Genomic DNA, 16,907 nt, shown 5'->3' with positions numbered 1-16,907 from the left:
TACTCGGCCGCAAGGTGTACTCGGCAGGCGCCCTACAGATCCGGGTAGCAAATCAGCAGGCTCTACTGAGCCGATATAGTTACAACACCTGTGCGGAGGTGGGTAGATTCACAGAACTACTCCCCCCGGATTCCCGCCAGGAATTCGCTGCTTTCCTAGAGGAAGGGAGAAAGGTAGCCAGAACCTCCCTCCAGGCCTCTCTAGATGCGGCCAACTCGGCAGCCAGAACTCTGGCCTCCAGGATCACCATGAGACATATGTCATGGCTGCAGGTCTCCAACCTTCCGCCGGAGTTACAATATACTATCCAAGACTTACCCTTTGATGGTAAGGGTCTGTTCTCGGAAAAGACTGACCCCAGGCTACAAAGCTTAAAAGACAATAGAGTCATCATGCGTTCCTTGGGCATTCATACACCTGTGACCCAGCGCAGACCTTTCCGTCCCCAAACTTACCACCGTACTTTGTGCCCAGACACAGGCAAGACTTTAGCAGACGGCGTGGGCGAGGTGGGCATAGACGTCAGTCAGGGCCCCAAGCGGGCCAAAACCACGGTCCCCCCAAGCCACCAGCAGGACCAAAGCCTGCCTTTTGAAGGTACGACCGAGGATGGCGTACCAGTTTCCAGACAGGATCCTTTTCCTCCCTTCTCCAACCGCCTCTCCTACTTCCTCCCGGCGTGGTCCCAATTGACCTCAGACATCTGGGTCCTACGCACGGTGAAACAAGGATACCACCTCCAATTTGTTTCAACCCCGCCTTCCCACCCTCCATCCCAGTCCCTCTTCAGGGACCCCTCTCATGAGCAATTCCTCCTACTAGAGGTGGAGATGCTCCTCGCCATCGGAGTGATACAGGAGGTACCAAAAGAAGAAAGGGGCAAAGGTTTTTACTCACGTTACTTTCTGATCTCAGGCCTATCCTAGATCTGCGAGGCCTCAACAAGTTCATGATAAAGTTGAAGTTCCGCATGGTCTCCCTGGGGACCTGTAAACGGGCGGACTCATCCCTGCGGCGCCTCCTGCTGGTTACTCTGGGAATTAGCTTTGTTCAGCACTGGAGAGCCCTCTGCAGGCTGGTGATCCACCTGTTCTCAGGCCCCCGTGTCCCTCCCTGGACCCGGTGCCCCTTTTCTCCGGGGTGCTGCCCCCTGGCAGTAACCCCTTTTTGCTCTGGGCTTCCCCTTTTGTCTCAGGGAACCCCCACCCTCTATCCCTACCTTGCCTCAGTATGTGGCTACTGTCAGTCATTGTCTAGCCCCACACCCTGGGGCAGACTGCAGTATCAGCCTACTCATCATTGGCAGGGTTGGGTTCGGACCTGCTGCCTTGGCCTACCCCTGGGCTGCCCTCTGCAACCCCCAGTACCTGTTGGCCTTGTGCTAGGCTGCAGCCTGGGGCTTTCCAGGCTAGAACTCCTCAGCTCCTCAGCCTTTCTCCAGCCCTGCTTCACCCTAGGTACTTATCTCAGCTCCTAAGCAGCCAGGCCCATCTCCCTCTGAAGGCAGAGAGAGACTGACTGCCTTTGGCTTCCCTGGCCTTTTATAGGGGCCAGCTGTGGTTCAGTTTGGAGCGTGGCCTCACCTGCAGCCACTTCCTCAATTAGCCCAGTCTTGAGAACCGCCTCTCTCAAGCCCTGCCAGGCCATTTTTAAACCCCTCTGGGCCGGAGCAGGGGGTCACCCTGCTACAGGACCATTATCCCGTCCTTGGATCCTGGAGACTGGTATGCTGCCCTCGATATGAAGGACGCGTACTTTCACATCGCCATTTTTCCTCCGCACAGGAAGTACCTTCGCTTTGTGGCCAACCATCAACATTTCCAATTTATGGTCCTTCTCTTTGGCCTCTCCACAGCCCCAAGGGTGTTCACAAAGTGTATGGCCGTAGTCGCCAACACCTCCGCCGATGGGGGATACACGTCTTCCCGTATCTGGACGACTGGCTCATCAGAGGGACCTCCCAGGCGCAAGTCATGCAGTACGTAGGCATCGTCAGGGACCTATTTACACGTTTAGGCCTGATGCTCAATACGGAGAAATCCACACTGGTCCCCACACAATGGCTAGACTTCATAGGAGCTACCCTGGACTCCACTCTAGCCAAGGCCTACCTGCCTCAGCTGCGATTCCAGGCAATGGCAGCAATCATCCGAGGTCTGCAGAACTTTCCCACAACCTCGGCTCACACTTGTCTCAGTCTCCTAGGACACATGGCTGCCTGCACTTATGTGACCAAATATGCCAGACTCCGCCTTCGCCCCCTCCAAACGTGGCTCAATTCGGTGTATCGTCCGGGTAGGGACTCAATGGACTCAATAGTCACCATTCCACTGAGCACCCTATGCTCCCTCGACTGGTGGCTCACCCCCTCCCATGTATGTGCAGGGTTACCGTTCCATCCGCCACAACCCTCACTATCCCTGACGACAGATGCATCATCTCTCGGATGGGGGGCTCACCTCGGACACCTTCGCACCCAGGGCCTTTGGTCATCGCAGGAACTGGCGCTTCACATAAATGTCCGAGAGCTGAGAGCAGTCCGCCTGGTGTGCCAGGCATTCCAGAAGCATCTGCACGGCCATTGTGTCTCAGTGTTTACAGACAACACAACGGCCATGTATTATATAAACAAGCAGGGAGGGACTCGATCTTCCCCCCTCTGTCAGGAGATCATCCGACTCTGGGACTTCTGCATAGCCCACTCGATGGACCTGGTAGCGTCCTTTCTCCCAGGGGTTCGGAACACTCTGGCGGATCGGCTAAGCAGATCCTTCCTGTGTCACGAATGGTCGATAAGACCAGACATTATTCATTCGATCTTCCAGAAGTGGGGCTTTCCCCACATAGACCTATTCGCATCTCGCGCGAACAGGAAATGCCAGGTGTTCTGCTCCTTCCAGGGTCTTTCACCAGGGTCGATCTCGGACGCATTCCTCATGTCGTGGAAGCACCGACTGCTCTATGCCTTCCCACCGTTCCCGCTGGTTCACAAGGTCCTGTTAAAACTCCGCCAGGACAGAGCGCATCTATCGCGCCAGCGTGGCCCAGACAGCACTGGTACACGACACTGCTCAACCTCTCCATAGCCAGCCCAATTACCCTGCCACTCCCCCCGGACCTCATAACCCAGGACCACGGCAATCTCCGCCACCCGGACCTGCAGGCCCTCCACCTCACGGCGTGGCTCCTGTGTGGCTAAACAAATCAGAGTTACGCTGCTCCGCTCCGGTACAGCATATACTCCTGAGTAGCAGGAAACCTTCCACTCGGTCCACATATCTGGCCAAGTGGAAGCGCTTCTCCTGCTGGTGTGAGACGCAGAATGCTACTCCCTCGGAGGTTTCGATCCCTACTATCTTGGACTACCTCTGGTCCCTCAAGCAGCAGGGCCTGGCGATATCTTCTTTGCGGGTGCACTTGGCGGCCATCTCCACATTCCATCCAGGAGAGCGTGGCCACTCCGTTTTTTCCCACTCCTTATTTACTCGGTTTCGCAAGGGCCTGGAGAGCCTCTATCCCCAGGTACACCGCCCTACACCTACCTGGGACCTCAACCTAGTCCTAAACAGGCTTATGATTCTGCCATTCAAGCCATTGGCGACTTGCTCACTGCTATACCTGTCCTGGTTTTCCTAGTAGCCATTACATCTGCCAGACGGGTCTCCGAACTTCAAGTGCTTACGGTGGACCCACCGTATACTGTCAGTCTTTAGGTTTTTTTGATAGCCAGCCTCAATGTGAGTTGTGAGTGCCAGAACTTGGTCTAAACAACTAAGTTTTGTCCAGAAGTCTGCCTGTTCAACAGGGAGAAGTGGCTCAATAAAAGGGTGTATTCTTTTGAGGATGATACTGTGACCTTGTGCAATCTGTATGGTTTTATAAAAATTTAATAGTAAGTGAATATAATGTAACTGAGATATGCTTAATGCAAAAGGTCTCTTGTAAGGTATCACATTACAAAGCTTATAATCTACTGAGTGTAATCATCCTATTTTATAAATGTACCACTCTTGTATCTGAAACTAGAAATATTAAATATAAATCTGAGGGCCTATTGTAATTATGTAAAGTGTGGGCCATTAATGGTGGTTTGGAATCTTGATGACTCCCATTAACTAGGACCATTGTCTGCAAATGACTGTTTTACCTGTAAGTCTTCCTGTGTACCTGTGTGCTGGCAAGTGGATAATGAAGTCTTGCAGTGACATGTGATCATGTCACCTGAACTGGAATCCATCTTTAACCTGGTGTCTTTCCATTGAGAAGGAGGGGGTGGGAACTCAGAGAGGCACAAAAGGATTCCCGCCTTATGCAAAAGATATATAAAGGGGTCGAAGAGAACAAAGAGGGAAAAGAGCCATCATGAAGAATCCCCTAACTATCACCTGAGCTGGAAGAGAGCTGTACCAGGGGAAAGAATTGTGTCCAGGTCTGGAAGGTGTCCAGTCTGAGGGAAAAAATTACTGAAGCATCTCTGAGGGTGAGATTATCTGTTTTCAATTTGATTAGACATAGATTTGCACATTTTATTTTATTTTGCTTGGTGACTTACTTTGTTCTGTCTGTTACTACTTGGAACCACTTAAATCCTACTTTCTGTATTTAATAAATTCACCTTTTACTTATTAATTAACTCAGAGTATGTATTGATACCTGGGGGAGCAAACAACTGTGCATATCTCTCTATCAGTGTTATAGAGGGCAAACAATTTATGAGTTTACCCTGCATAAGCTTTATATAGGGTAAAACAAATTTATTTGGGTTTAGACCCCGTTGGGAGTTGGGTATCTGAGTGCTAAGGAGAAGAACACTTCTGTGAGCTATTTTCAGGTAAACCTGCAGCTTTGGGGCAAGTAATTCAGACCCTGGGTCTTTGTTGGAGCAGACAAGAGTGTCTGGCTCAGCAAGACACGGTGCTGGAGTCCTGAGCTGGCAGGGAAGGCAGGGGTAGAAGTAGTCTTGGCACATCGGGTGGCAGCTCCCAAGGGGGTTTCTGTGATCCAACCCGTCACAGATACGTTCAAGAAGTTTGTAGGTCGTACATAGTAGAGAAATTGGCCTATAGCATCCCACTTCATCAGGGGGCTTTCTAGGCTTTGGAATGGCAATTACCATTGCCTCTCGCCATATTTCAGGGAGCTGTACTGTCCTTAAGGTAGCAAAGTTGCTAGCCATTGGAGTCCTCTGGGGCTGAGATGGTGGAGGAGTTCTGGCAGAATACCGTCAGGGCCTGCAGCCTTCCCTTTTTTCATCACAGCAAATCCTTCTTTTACTTACTCAATCCTGACAGTGGAAGGTTCTCCTCAGGGGTTTGATGCAAGTGTTCGGTAGAGTTGTTGATACACTTCTCTTCCTGTGTGTTTATCAAGTGGTCCTTTTGTGTTCTCCACCAGTTTGGAAGCTATTGTAGGGTGACCAGATGTCCCAATTTTATAGGCACAGTCCCGATTTTTGGGTCTTTTTCTTACTTAGGCTCCTATTACCCCCACCCCTGTTCCGATTTTTCACACTTGCTGTTTGGTCACCCTAGGCTATTGAGTTTGACTGAATTTTTGGTGCCCTGTACTCTGTGGGATTAGCATCCCCAAGATGTTGTAGTAGTGTCCAGGGTGATTTAAAGCACTTGTCAGGAAGACTCAATTTAATCATCGTTTTCTACATAAAAGTTGCATTCTTGTTGATTGTTATAACCTTAATACATATTCTTCACAACTCAGAGATAGATGTAGGTTTCATTTTTAGAAGGTACACACTATACATTTTTAAACAGTGATTTATTTTGAAAACTTTTCAGATTAGTTTTACAGCTATATCAAAAAATGAATGATTGGTTATTTCATTTACCAAAGGTAATTGAAGCAGATATTTATGAAGTCACTGGGAGGCGAACTATCTCCAATTCAATAGATTAATCATTAATATTTGGAGGATTTTCTTGCCATGCTGTATTAGGAAGAGAACATCACCAGACAGACATTTTAAATTGTTTTATTTAATTAAAACAACAACGTTAAGTATTCTGGATTTTTTTCATCAACAGCAAACATATAATAATTTAACAAAACAAGCATATGTCCCTCGCTTCTCACATTTATCTCCAGACATCTTCACCTTGTCCAGATCTATTCCGCTCCGAACAATCTTCTATTCATTGAAGTTTTTGAAACTTTGCACTTTTAGAGATAGGTAAGGGATTGACTCTGTGTACACAAATTTGCAGAGGGACAATAGAGTTGAGGTCTGTTATTTCTCACCTCTATATGTTTTTTATTTATTTATTTTAAAACATTTTTGCTGTTAACGAGCATGTTTCCTCCGGAGACACAAATCCACAGTTTGAGAACTGCAAAACTAAGCATCTCTGATTATATCTTCTAGTTTGAACACTGAGTCCCATTGGGTAGATAGAAAGATTAACCTAAATAATCTATACAGAAGCCTGTGGAACCCCATAAGATTGGGTCCCTAATCCATGAACTATTGGAACTCGTTTACAAAACTTTTCTTAAACATTACGTGAATATATTGTCTCATACTATGGAATAGGGATTATAAATTCTAATTCTATGTTGAGATATCTTTGAACTATAATGTATCTTAATTAAAACTATCTTTAGATAAGTTTTTTCCTCAAAAAGCATTTTATCAAAAAAATCCGATTTAAATAAAAAATTCCGATTTAAATAAAAAAAATCGATTTTTAATTTAAAAAAACCCTGATTTTTATGCACCCTGGTAGTATCCAGGTTCGATGATTTGAATGTGTAAAATCAAGGTTTTGCATGCAATCAAGTCAGCGCTGGTGTCTTGCTGTGTCAAGGGAGTGTAGTAGGGTTTTTGCGGTATGAAGACTCCTAGTCTGATTGTGTTGCCGGAGCAACTCCTGCCTCTCTCTTGTCCAGCAGGGAGTGTGACTTTTCCAGAAGTCTCAAGGAATGTTCTTTCCTGCTACTTTCAGGAGCCCTGCGAACCATTGATAGCATTCTGGTTTCACTGGAATCCTTGCAACAGTTTTCTCAACCACCTATTTGTAGGCATCCCAATCAGCTTTAGGAAAATTCCATCATGTTACCTGTTTAGGAATTTCAATGCCTGTATAGATCATTATAGGCCTGTGTTGGCTGTTTGGAAATGCCAATAGTACTTCATGTGTTACGATGAGAGTGTTACCACGTTAGTCTTTAGGCACGAATGTTAGGTTTGGATTGTACCCACGTTTCCAGTGCTTGAATGGAATGTTAATTGTTGTTTTAGTTTGTAGATTAGTTGTAAGTCTTGTGCAGATATCCAGTCCATAAGTTCTTCGCCATCGCTTTAATTTGTTTTATAGCCCCATATAGTGTGGTGACTATTAAAATCACCTGCATAGATGCATGGAATAGGAGTGCTAGGTAGCACTGGTTTTGGCCATCTTGTTCTAGGGGCTTTATAGAGGTTGTTAATGTGGAGCTCCCCTACTTTGATAGTTGTGGTAAATGCGGTCTCCTCTTCAGTTGATGGAATAACATTAAAATCTGTGATAGTGTCCTTGATGTATATTGCCAAGCCATATTTAGGATGATAATGGCTAGTTGGTAGGTTGTATCCATAGATATGGTAGCGCCTAGCCTGTTGGTCATTGCCAACATGGGTCTCTGCAACATGAGGATATCAATGTTGTAAGTCTTCAGCAAGTTTCCAAGGTACTCACATTTTGCCCATGAGAGTCTTTCAACAGTAAGTTGCAGGATTTTTATTCCCGGGCCTATTTGGCACTCTGTATGGCCCTGAGGAGAACTTTAGGATTTGCTGAGTTGCTGTTCTGATGACCAGGAGATCATTGAGTGATGTTCGTTCGCTGAGTTGATGGCATTCGTTGTGAATTCTCACTTAACAGAGTGAGCCCCGTGAAGGATGCCATCTTCTGCTCTTCCTTTAGTGCTATTGTGAAGCTATTGCAATTAAATATATAAGTGAACAATTTCTGCCCATGGGCATGGGATTTGGTGATACATATCTTACCATATGGAACAACAAATCTGAAACGCCATTAGTTATCCAGTTAGAGTATTTAATACCATGAGGCAGTGAGTTTCATATGTGTATATCTGTTCTGTCCCTCTTGTTATATTTATGGGTATGTATTTTTGAATTTCAGTGTATTTGAAAGGGATCCCAATGGAGCTGAACCCAGCGTGAGCCTTGCCCACCGCAGCAGAAATCTGCTGGAGTTCTCAGCCAGCCAGAAGCTCAACACAGCTCAACAAATGCCTAACATCATCTCCCAGAATAAGGAAAGGTAAGGTGAATATATTTAAAGTTTAAAAGTACTAGCTGTTCATGATACTTTCATGCTTTGCTCTCTTGCCTTCAATTTCCCTGTGCTTCATGAAGCAGAGTTATTAAGTGAGCATTGTTAAGGCAGCTAAGCCTAAAAATGGAGTGCCTTGAAAGCTGATTCCTCTTGTACTGTAGTTACAGGATCTTCCTGGCAAGATTCCTCTCTAAGGCCCACCTTTGATGCACTGCGGTATAAAAAACTAACCAACCCCTGAATCAGACAAATCAGTGCATGCATTCCATGGTGAGAGAACAAGCTGTGTGAGCACTCTTGCCTCAGCAAAGCAGGAGCAAGCCACTATGGTGTCATGCTTTTGATGTGCAGTTCCATGCCTGGCCTCATTCTGGTGCTGAGCAAGTCCTATGACAGTCCCTGACACTGGACTTGCATACAACTCAAAGAGCAGCTCCCTGTCTCTTCCAGCATAGTAGGCAAGAAGTTGCTGCCAGCTTTCCATGTGTGGGGCTGTGATGGGGTGTACAACCTCCACACTGCAGAGCAAGGGGTTAAGGAGGAGCTCTGGGCCCAGGTGGCCCCACCCAGTTGCACTTGCAGGGCCTGCACAAGCTGGTGGCAGGGCTTTAAGAGGGGGAGCAGATTAGCTCAGAGTGGGCAGGCAGTGGAAAGGTGCAGGCAGCTGTTGTGAAGGGAAAGCACTGCCCTGGAGCTCCTTGCTTGAGGTCTGACTACACAGACCAGTGGAAACGTACAATGGAGAGTTAAGTGGCTGAGCATGCAGGCAAGAGGCTTGGTGGAAGTGACTCACTTCATGAAGCCAATGGGGATGGAGAGGTGGCCCGGGGGGCAGAATCTTAGCACCCCAAGGTATCGAATGTAGCTGCCCATCACTGGGCCCTGGAGCATAGCCCAGTGTAGAGGGTAGGCCCGAGCTCCCCTCTCCACCCCCAGAAGACGTTACAACACCAGGGGCCTTCACCTCAGGTGAGAGTCGCACTGGAGTAGACCTTGACTGGCCAAGAGCCTAGTCCCCAAATTACCTGGGCTGAAGGAGATGACAGGTAACCCTTGGGGCAGGATGCTGATCTGTCAATCCCTGCCTGGCCTCTAGGCAGCACTGTGGCCAGTTGTGCACCTTCTACAGGGCCAAATGTTACTATCATAGACTTTCATCAGCACAGGTGTAACGATGCTGCCTCTGGTGGGACACAACTGAGTATCAATTCAGGACAAATTGCTTAGAGCAGGGTAGTTAAAGCCCAAGCTAGGGATTCCTTTGCACAGCAAGGCACACCAAACCAGCCAAACAGAGAAGACTTTGGTTTTACCCCACTGGCTATCCAGAAGTCATACAAGCAATTCCCTTAGACACTCCAGTTTCCCATTATCACCACCAGCAGCCTCTTCTTATGGGGATGAATGTTATGAAAACCAATACCCCAATAAAAGAAAAAAGGTTCTCCCGATCCCAAAGGACCAAGCCCCAGACTCAGGTCAATATACAAATCAGATCTTATCTGCAAATCACGCTGTTGCCAATCCTTTAGAATCTAAAGGTTTATTCATAGAAAGAAAGAAAAATAGATGAGAGTTAAAATTGGTTAAATGGAATCAATTACATACAGTAATGGCAAAGTTCTTGGTTCAGGCTTGTAGCAGTGATGGAATAAACTGCAGGTTCAAATCAAATCTCTGGAGTACATCCACAGCTGGGATGGGTCATCGAGTCCTTTGTTCAGAGCTTCAGTTTGTAGCAAAGTTTCTCCAGAGATAAGAAGCAGGATTGAAGGAAAAATGGAGGGGTTTCCAGGGCCTTTTATATTCTTTCTCCTGTGGGTGGAAACCCCTTTGTTCTCCTGTACAAAATCTCAGCAACAAGATGGAGTTTGTAGCTACCTGGGCAAGTCACATGTCCATGTATGACTCAGTTTGCAGGCGGCAGCCACTGCTCACATGCTACCTTGAATGTCCCAGGAAGACTTCTCATATGTGAATTGGAGTCTCCCAAGGTCCATTGTCAGTTAAGTGTTTCTTGATTGGGCACTTAATCTGCAACTTCCTTTCTCAAGAAGCTGACCAAATGCTTCACTAATGCTACTTAGAATCAAACACATTGAGATACAAGTACGTAGCCAATATTCATAGTTTCAACTATGATACATTCAAAAATGATACATTCAGCTAGGATGATCGTAACCAGCAAATAATAACCTTTTTATAGACACCTCACGTGACAACCTTTGTACAATATTTGCTGCATATATATATATATAACAGTGGTTGAAGCAATGATCTAAGTTTATGTCAATAACATCACAACAGGCAACAGCTGCACAGATCTCTGCAATTCCTTCATAAGGGCTTAGAAAGATCAAGCACTTGATTTGGCTTGAGGAACTTAATGTTGAGATACTACCACATCCTCTATAGCTGTGCTGAAGAATCTTTCACAGTGTCAGAATCATAAATATCAGGGACCTCAGGAGGTCATCTAGTCCAACCCTCTGCTCAAAGCAGGACCAATCCCAGACCCCTGAATGGCCCCTCTCAAAGATTGAACTCACAACCCTGGGTTTAGCAGGCCAGTGCTCAAACCACTGAGCTATCCCTCCTCCCTGGAAAGCGTTGGGGGGGGGGGGGGGATATACTCTATGCATGTACTCTACACATTGTTGCCAACTCTTGGGATTTTACCACAGGTCTTGAAATGGTGTTTTTCTTAAGACCCAGCTAGTAGAGTCAAGAGATCAGAAGAGAATCATAACTTTCATTTGGAAAAAAAAAGTTAGTTTCTAGCTCTCATGGTTGCAGAGAAAAGCGTGTACCCTACAGGCTCAGAAACCAGCAGGCAAGGAAAAAACCCGACATTTATTATTAAAACTAATGTTTAAGACAATCTCATGATTTGGGGGACTGATTCACAATTTTTGAACACTTGAGGTTGGCAATACTATCTATGCACCCTAAAGGAGTCTTGACTCAAGACTTGGGAATCCGACCCAGGCCTTCCCTGGCTTGTGAAAGAGAGTTATTAGCGATTGGTGCCACTTCTGACCGAAATAACCAACACTTCATTCAGAGAAGGAAACTTTTCTTCGTCCTTGAAAAGTGCAGTAGACTTGTCTTGACTTGCATGGTTATGAATGTTAATATTTGTCATGTTACCCAGCCCTTCTTAAAATTCAAGCTATGATATTTGTTTTCTTAGGCCTGGTCTACACTAGGACTTTAATTCGAATTTAGCAGCGTTAATTCGAATTAACCGTGCACCCGTCCACACCAGGAAGCCATTTAATTCGACATAGAGGGCTCTTTAGTTCGAATTCTGTACTCCTCCCCGACGAGGGGAGTAGCGCTAAATTCGACATGGCTATGTCGAATTAGGCTAGGGGTGGATGCAAATCGAACTTAGTAGCTCCGGGAGCTATCCCACACTGCACCACTCTGTTGACGCTCTGGACAGCAGTCCGAGCTTCGATGTTCTGACCAGCCACACAGGAAAAGCCCCGGGAAAATTTGAATTCCTTTTCCTGTCTGGACAGTTTGAATCTCATTTCGTGGTTGGACATCGGGGCGAGCTCAGCAGCACCGGCAGCAATGCAGAGCTCTCCAGCAGAGGAGTTCATGTAATCTCTGAATAGAAAGAGGGACCCAGCATAGACTGACCGGGAAGTCTTGGATCTGATTGGTGTGTGGGGCGAGGAGTCTGTGCTTTCGGAGCTGCGCTCCAAAAAACGGAATGCAAAGACCTACGAGAAGGTCTCCAAAGCCATGAGAGACAGAGGATACAGGCGGGATGCAACGCAGCGCCGCGTGAAAATCAAGGACCCCAGACAAGGCTACCAAAAAATCAAAGCGGCAAACGGACGCTACGGAGCCTGCCACCACTGCCCCACCAGTGACCATGGACTCTGACGATGGGACAGTGTCGATGGACAGTTCCTCGGCGATGTTCACGGACGGGGAAGATGAGGAAGGGTTTGTGGAGGACGAGGCAGGCGACAGCGCTTACAACGCTGGTTTCCCCGACAGCCAGGATCTCTTCATCACCGTCACGGAGATCCCCTACCAACCCTCCCCGGCCGTTAACCCGGACCCTGAATCAGGGGAAGGAGCAGTCGGTAAGTGCTTTAAACATGTAAACTTTTATTCTTAATATAACAGGAAGCTGAAGTATGTGAAAAGGAGGTCTACATATATGGGGATAGAACAGAAATCCTCCTGGGAGATCTCCACGAAGCTCTCCTGGAGGTAATCGAAAAGCCTCCGCAGGAGGTTCCTGGGGAGAGCTGCCTTATTGGGTGCTCCGTGGTAGCACACTTTTCCGTGCCAGGCTTTCATGAGGTACTCAGGGAGCATTGCCTCCCCGAGCACGGCTGCATAGGGCCCTGGTTTGTGCTGGCTTTCACGCAGCATGCGCTCTCAATCTCCTTCTGTGAACCTCCTCAGGGCGATCTTGCTCGGCGACTCCTGCATCTAATTAGGGGAATTACTGTAATGTTACGCCTGGTCCAAAGTATTTTTAAAAAATCTCCGGACAGATGGCATAGCAGAGACTCAGCACGCTGCTGCGTGACAAGCGTAACGGAAAGCCAAAGAATCAAATGGACGCTCATGGAGGGAGGGGGGACTGAAGACGCAAGGTATCCCACAGTTCCTGCAGTCTCCGAAAAGCATTTGCATTCTTGGCTGATCTCCCAATACCTGTACAGTCAAACACCTTGTCCGCGGCGGTTCAGGGCATAGCTCGTCAATGTACCCCCCTCCCACACCTCCAGAAGGAAAAGGAAAAAAAATCGTCTCTTGACTCTTTTAAATGTCACCCTATGTGTACTGAATGCTGCTGGTAGACGCGATGCTGCGGCACTGTACTGTAGCAACCTCCCCCCCCCCCTTATGGGTGGCTGACGGTGCAATATGACTGGTATCCGTCGTCATCATCGTCAGCCTTGCTGTAGATGGTGTAGTGCAATACGACTGGTACCCGTCCTTGTCATCAGCCCATAAGTAGACGGCCTGCTAACCGTCTTCATCATAGCAACAGGGGGCTGAGCTCCATCAGCCCCCGCCCTTCATGTGTAAAGAAAAGATTCTGTACTGCCTGGACTGTCATAGCAGCAGGATGCTGTTTTCCTCTCCCACACACTGCTTAATGTCCTGTCTGGACAATCATAGCAGCTGGAGGCTGCCTTCCCCTTATTTCATTTCAGTAACAAGTCACTGTTTCTTATTCCTGCATTCTGTATTACTTCAGCACACAAATCAGGGGACACTGCAACGGTAGCCCGGGAAGGCTGGGGGAGGAGGGAAGCAACAGGTGGGGTTGTTGCAGGAGCACCCCCTGTGAATGCCATGCAGCTCATCATTCCTGAATAATCTGACACGGAGTGGCTGTGCTCTCTGGTTCTCTGAAACACTGGATCTCTACTACACTAGCCCCATATTCTATGCAGGAATTATTCTATTTTTAGATACCATAAAGGAGGGATTGACTCGGGGAGTCATTCCCAGTTTTGTCTTTTGCGCCCCCGGCTGATCTCGGCCAGGGGCACCTATGACAGCAGCAGAAGGTATAATGCAATACGACTGGTAACCATCATCACCTTGCCAATTTACAATGGCATGGTATATGGTACAGTATGGCTGATAACCATCTCTGCTGTCATGCAAAAGCAAATGAATGCTGCTGTGTAGCGCTGCTGAATCGCCTCTGTCCACGGCATCTAGTACACATACGGTGACAGTGACAAAAGGCAAAACATGCTCCATGGCTGCCACGCTATGGCGTATGCCAGGGCAATCCAGGGAAAACGGGCTCGAAATGATTGTCTGGCGTTGCTTTCCCGGAGGAAAGAATGACTGACTACATTTACCCAGAACCACCCGCGACAATGAAATTTGTACCATCAGGCACTGGGATCTCAACCCAGAAGTGCAAGGGTCGGGGGACACTGCGATGGGGTAGAACAGGGGCAGAGTTTATGCTTTCAGGATTGCCTGCTGCAGGAGTGCGGACGAGATAGGTGCTGTGCATGGTGTTGTTCACAGACACAGACTAGACTGTGTTCATTGTTCGCAAAAATGTATCTTTGCAAGGAATTCACTCCCTTTCTCCCATCACACAGCTTCAACTGTCTCCAGACCTGCCACAGCATCCCCCTCACAGAGGCTGGCAAAGATTAGGCGGCGAAAGAAAAAGACACGGGACGAGATGATCGCTGAAGTTATGGGGTGCTCCCGAGCCGAGGCGGACCAGCAGAGCCAGTGGAGGGAGACCCTCTCTCTGTACCAGCGCTCACACAACGAACGGGAGGAGAGGTGGCGTGAGGAAGACAAGCAGGCGACTCAAACGCTGCTTGGACTAATGAGGGAGCAAACGGACATGCTCCGGCGCCTTGTGGATGTTTTGCAGGACCGCAGCCAGGAGGACAGAGCCCCGCCGCAGCGTATCTGCAACCGCCCTCCCCCGCCACAAAGTCCCATACGTCCCGTCACCCAAAGTAACCAGAAGGAGTGGCGCCAGGGGCCGTGAAAACTGTCACTGCACCCCAGCAGAGTGCTCAAGTACCCAAAAGCTCTCATACCCTAATTTTTGACAATTCCTTCCCTTCCTGACTCACCCAGGCCCCAATCCCAGTTTCATCCCCTGACTGTCTGCTTAATTATTAAAAATACTTTGCTGTTAATTACTGTTTCCGTCATGCTTTTTTACACAACGCTGTGTTTGAAGGGGTGGGTGGGTGGGTGGGTGGGGAAGGGGGTAGGGTATTGCATAGGACAGTCACCTTTAGCCGGGTACAGAGACGGGGGCAGAATCAGCAGCAGGTCACACACACAGTGCAGTCAGTAGGCACCCTGGTCGGTATGGGAGGTGGTTTGCAGGTTCTGTGTGGGTGCGGGGGTACGTGACTTTGTAGTGGGGGAGGGGGGTTACAGATCTCATGCAACGGTCCCTGTCCTGGACCACAGAGCCACGGAGCAGAGGAATCTGTATCCGTCCTCCCCCGCCGCAAGGCCACATAGCCCCCGCACACAGAGTCCCAAAAAGGAGGGATGGCAGGCTCCGTTGAAACAACCAGTCCGGCACTGCGGACCGCTCTGGGAGCAGGAGCCTGTCATTCCTCGAGTTTAGAGGCGGTCTTTACATCACCGCACACCCTACCCAGCACAGTCTGCGTCCCAGTTTCAACCCTTTAACGCAAAGTCATCAATAAAGAAACCTTTGTAAAGTCACAGTGGAACATGTGTTTTATTTTTAAACGTGTGTTGGAAGTGGGGGAAGCGGGGTGGACGGGGTATGTAACTGCAGATGCTAGTCAACAGTAACTTGGTAAAGAAACAGGGGCAGGTTCAGCTTCTCTGTAAAGAAACTGAACAGTCACAGGTCACGCTGCTCGCTGGTACTTGAAGAGTTCCTTGTCGCTGTGCAAGGCGCCTGCACAGAGCTTCACGAGCCAGGGCATTAGCGGGTAGGCTGGGTCCCCGAGGATCACTATAGGCATCTGCACATCCCCAAGAGTTATTTTGTGGTCCGGGAAGAAACTACCTTCCTGCAGGCATCTAAACAGACCAGAGTTCCTGAAAACACGCGCGTCATGAACCTTGTCCGGCCACCCAACGTTGATGTTGGTAAAACGTCCCCCATGGTCCACCAGTGCTCGCAGCACCATTGAAAAGTAGCCCGATTTCTCAGCAGCTGACTGTGGAAAAGGTGGACGATAAGGTGCGAGGAGTTGACAACGGCCATAACTGCAGCGGGCTCCGTGCTCGCAGTGCTGTGGTGCCCGCGCTGTCACTGAGCAGAAAAGTGCATGAACAGATTGCCCGCAGGCACTTTCGGGGAGGGAGGGAGGGCGTGATTGACGGTTCAATGATGACAGTTACCCAAAACCACCCTCGACACATTTTTTCCCCCAGCATGCATTGGGGGGAAATCCCAGAATTCCAATGGGCAGCGGGGAGTGCAGGAACTGTGGGATAGCTTCCCACAGTGCACCGCTTCCAAATTTGACGCTGGCCCCGTTACTGTGGACTCACACAGTCGAATTAGTGTATTTAGTGTGGATACACAAATTCGACTTCATAAGGTCGATTCCACAAATTCGACTTAAGTTGATTCGAAATAGTCTTGTAGTGTAGACATACCCTTAGTCACTCAAAATATGTTCAGCAAAGTTCAAGATACTTACAGAGGAAAGGACTGGATCCTATCTGTGAGCAGTGCTCTTTGTTAGAAACCTCATGCATGCTTGTGCTAGCCATTATTCCTGGATATCTACAGAGATGCACCTCACGAGTGTATGGTTACAGTCTGCTCTAGCGGCTGCCTACCAAGTATTCCCAAAGAATAATTTTTATTTTATCCATTAATATCTTTATTGGTCATTTGCAGGGGTGTATTCAATTGACATAAAATCACTTCAAGCCTTTTTAGATCTCCAGAAGGCAGTGGATGCGTATGTTCTGGATTGTGTCCAGATTGAAGGTTGGCTTATTCAGACTGTGTTTTCTCCTTCACAGAGTCTGTTCTAACAGATCTGTTCTTTCCAATAAAATATTTTTTTGGCTAGCTGAATAGAAACAGCCGCAAATGTGCAGAAAGCACTAATAGATTGTTGCCAGGTAGAA

The 16,907-nt window shown here is 48.0% G+C and overlaps 1 protein-coding gene across 4 annotated transcripts in view; it reads left to right on the top strand.

The window, feature by feature from the left end:
* ATF6 (activating transcription factor 6) overlaps positions 1–16,907 on the top strand; it is a 401,392-nt gene that overhangs the window by 182,101 nt on the left and 202,384 nt on the right. For all 4 annotated transcript variants that reach the window (XM_045028792.1, XM_045028791.1, XM_045028790.1 and 1 more), the window contains exon 10: positions 8,139–8,279. In XM_045028792.1, coding sequence (XP_044884727.1) covers positions 8,139–8,279 — 141 coding nt within the window. The remainder of the gene's footprint in view (positions 1–8,138; positions 8,280–16,907) is intronic.

The sequence above is a fragment of the Mauremys mutica genome, chromosome 8, assembly GCF_020497125.1.
Source record: "Mauremys mutica isolate MM-2020 ecotype Southern chromosome 8, ASM2049712v1, whole genome shotgun sequence".
Lineage (NCBI taxonomy): Eukaryota > Metazoa > Chordata > Testudines > Geoemydidae > Mauremys > Mauremys mutica.
This window is presented reverse-complemented; position numbering and strand designations above follow the sequence as displayed.